Raw genomic sequence first — 2,744 nt, forward strand, 5'->3', positions numbered from 1 at the left:
TTCCAAGTCAAAAACCATCAATATTGAGGACCACCCTGTCATAAACAGTCCAATAATACAAATGTTTTAACAAAAATGGGATATTTATATACTGGCTGAGTGGTGATTTAGTTCAACAGAGTCAAAAATATTTTTAGGAGTCGGGGGGCATGGTGGCACATTATCTGTAATCCCAGTACTCTGGGAGGCCGAGGCAGGAGGATCTCAAATTTGAACTCAGCCTGGGCAACTTAGTGAAATCCTGTCTCAAAATAAAAGCTAAAAAAAAGAGCTGGTGATGTAGTTCAGTGTGAAGGCCCTATAGGTTCAGTTGTGGGTACCACAAAAATAAGTATTTTTAGGTATGTACTTAATTCAAGTGTCTGCAAAGTTAAAACCATTATTGTCTGATACTATATACCCATGTTTCACTTTCTTGCAAGTTTGTTATAATTTTCATATTTTATCCACACTAGGGAAACTTTGGTGCACTCTGCTTTAACCAGTGTTTCACCCAGTGAAATGCCCGTTCTGTCTTCATATACAACTCATTTAATAACGCACATGTTAGAGTGCTGAGATGTCCGTATCACCTCTGAAGGACTTCTGTAAGTCTGAGTCACAAGTGTTAAAATGACAGAAGCTGCAGGGCTGGGTGGTAATTGTGGAGACTTTCTGGTTTAAACAGGAATTTGATGTAAAACAAGTCTTAGGAAAGACAGTCACGGCTACTGTGGTGGCACAACAACACCATCAAAGACAGCCTCTTCTCTCCTCTACCATCCTTGGCACGTAAGCGTTTGTTCCCCAGGTCATTGCTTCCTGAGGGAACTATGGTTGCTGCACCCACCCCAGACAGGAAGTTAGGTGCAGGGCAAGGATGAATTCTGGCCACCAAACCTTTCCGGGGAACCCCAGGAGCAACTTCAGATTTCATTTCATTGGCTGGACCTGTGGCAAACGGCTGCAACCTATGATTCCCACAGAATCAGACCTTGCTGGAAAATAATCAGCTTTGAAAACTAGAGATCAAAAGTGCCAGCCCCTAGACGGGTGTGGTGGGGCATTCCTGTACTTTCAGCATTTGGGAGGCTGAGCCAAGAACGCTGGTGTGACTTCGAGGCCAGCCTGGACTGCACAGTGAGTTCAAGGCAAGCCTGAACTGCACAGCAAGATCCTGTCTAACACCTCCTGCCCCAAAGCCAGCCCCAAGCATCCTATCCTTAAAAATTACTTAATTTTTTAAAAGCTAGAATTATGTGAAGAGTCCACTAGGATGACTAAGTAAACAGCCATCCCTTCTGCAGAAAACGTGAGTGTTAGTGAGCTGGGGCTCTTCTATGACTGGAAACAAAGGGGACACCACCCCTATTTCAGAAGAACACTTCAAAGGTCACTGCTGAGACCTATAAAGCATCCTGCCATAAAGACAAGGTGGAGTGGGGTGAGGAGGATATAAGGGATCCCACTTGACATCCTTCTAAAGCCCAACGGGAAAGAGATCAGCTTCCCAAATTCCCTACATTCCCTTGCATTCTCCTGTATGTGCAAGCCAGATACAGGTGTGAAGATGCACACCTCACAGATTTTACTGCCCTGACTCCTACACTCGTGTAAAACATGGAGAGTAAGCCAGTGTGGGGTGTTGAGTCAACCTTGCATTCCTGTGTCCAAGCTATACAACAGAAAAATGAAGCTGTCAACCATGTTTGTGTAAAATGGCTTACAGAGGGCTGGTGATGCAGGCTCATGAAAGAATTCACCAATATACACAGAAAGTAGAAAGACGAGAGTTGATTTAGATCCGGATACCCTGCCAAAAGAGACAGCCAGGTAGAATTTCAAGAAAGGAATCACACAGAAACACACAGAAACTGGGTGCTTTTAGAAATTTTTAAATTCTTTTTGAGACATGCTCTTGCTATATACTTCAGGCCAGCCTTCAACTATGGAACCCTTGCTGCCTGGAATTCAGTGATCCTCCTGCCTCAGCCTCCCAAGTGCTGGGATTAGAGGGGCACGCCCGGCCAGATTGGACATGAGCATATGTAAAAAGGGTCTGGGTAGCAAATGTGAAGATCTAAAGAATGCCTTTCTCTTGGATCATTTAGCACCTTGCAGATGTTCCGGGAGTACCTGTGCTGATTTTAAAATCACGTTTACACTTCCGACCAGGTCACTCTCCTCGGCCCGCACGCTTTCCGCTTTGGACAAAGAGGTGGCAAGGAGGTCTGTGCCGGTCTGTGCGACTTGGGTCCAGGCTGAGCGCATGACTTCAAAGACGCAGCCGCCCGTGGGCCAGGCCACCCTCACCTGAGCTCTCGTCCTCGACGGCTCTCCCGGAGTCTGGCTGTTCAGAGGTTCAATTCTTCTCGTCGCCAGCGGGCGCCGTGTCCTCGGCGGGGGATCCGCGGGGCCGCTGTCCCCTCCTGTGACCAGGGCGTGGGCAAGGCCTTCTCTGCACTGCGCCTGGCAGGCCGCCTACCCTCGGGAAAGTCTTGACTCGGCCCCAGGCAGGGCATTAACTCGGTCGGGGCTGACCCGTGCGATGGAGAGGCCCTTCCCACCCGCACGGAGCTACCCCGGCGCCCCACCGGCTTCCCCAGCCGGGGATCCCTCGGCCCTGAAAGCACCACAGGCGGCGGGGCGAGCCGGTCCCGCACCGCGCAGCCCCGCGCGTGACGCACTTCCGCCCGGAGTTTCCGGTTTGGGGGATCCCGGTCCCACTCGACCAGGATTCCAGGTCGGCGCCCCGGGCGCCGCAA

The 2,744-nt window shown here is 49.9% G+C and overlaps 1 protein-coding gene across 1 annotated transcript; it reads left to right on the forward strand.

Annotated features, from left to right (window-relative positions):
* Positions 1–265: 265 nt before the first annotated feature.
* On the forward strand, positions 266–2,744 carry LOC106150010 (translation initiation factor IF-2-like; the record flags this gene model as incomplete). Its single annotated transcript, XM_013521221.1, is given in 1 exon segment — positions 266–2,744. A coding segment is annotated over 1 exon segment (217 nt), but the record flags the coding sequence as incomplete, so codon positions are not given.

Source organism: Chinchilla lanigera, unplaced genomic scaffold (genome assembly GCF_000276665.1).
Source record: "Chinchilla lanigera isolate Chin_1 unplaced genomic scaffold, ChiLan1.0 scaffold00059, whole genome shotgun sequence".
Classification (NCBI taxonomy): Eukaryota; Metazoa; Chordata; class Mammalia; order Rodentia; family Chinchillidae; genus Chinchilla; species Chinchilla lanigera.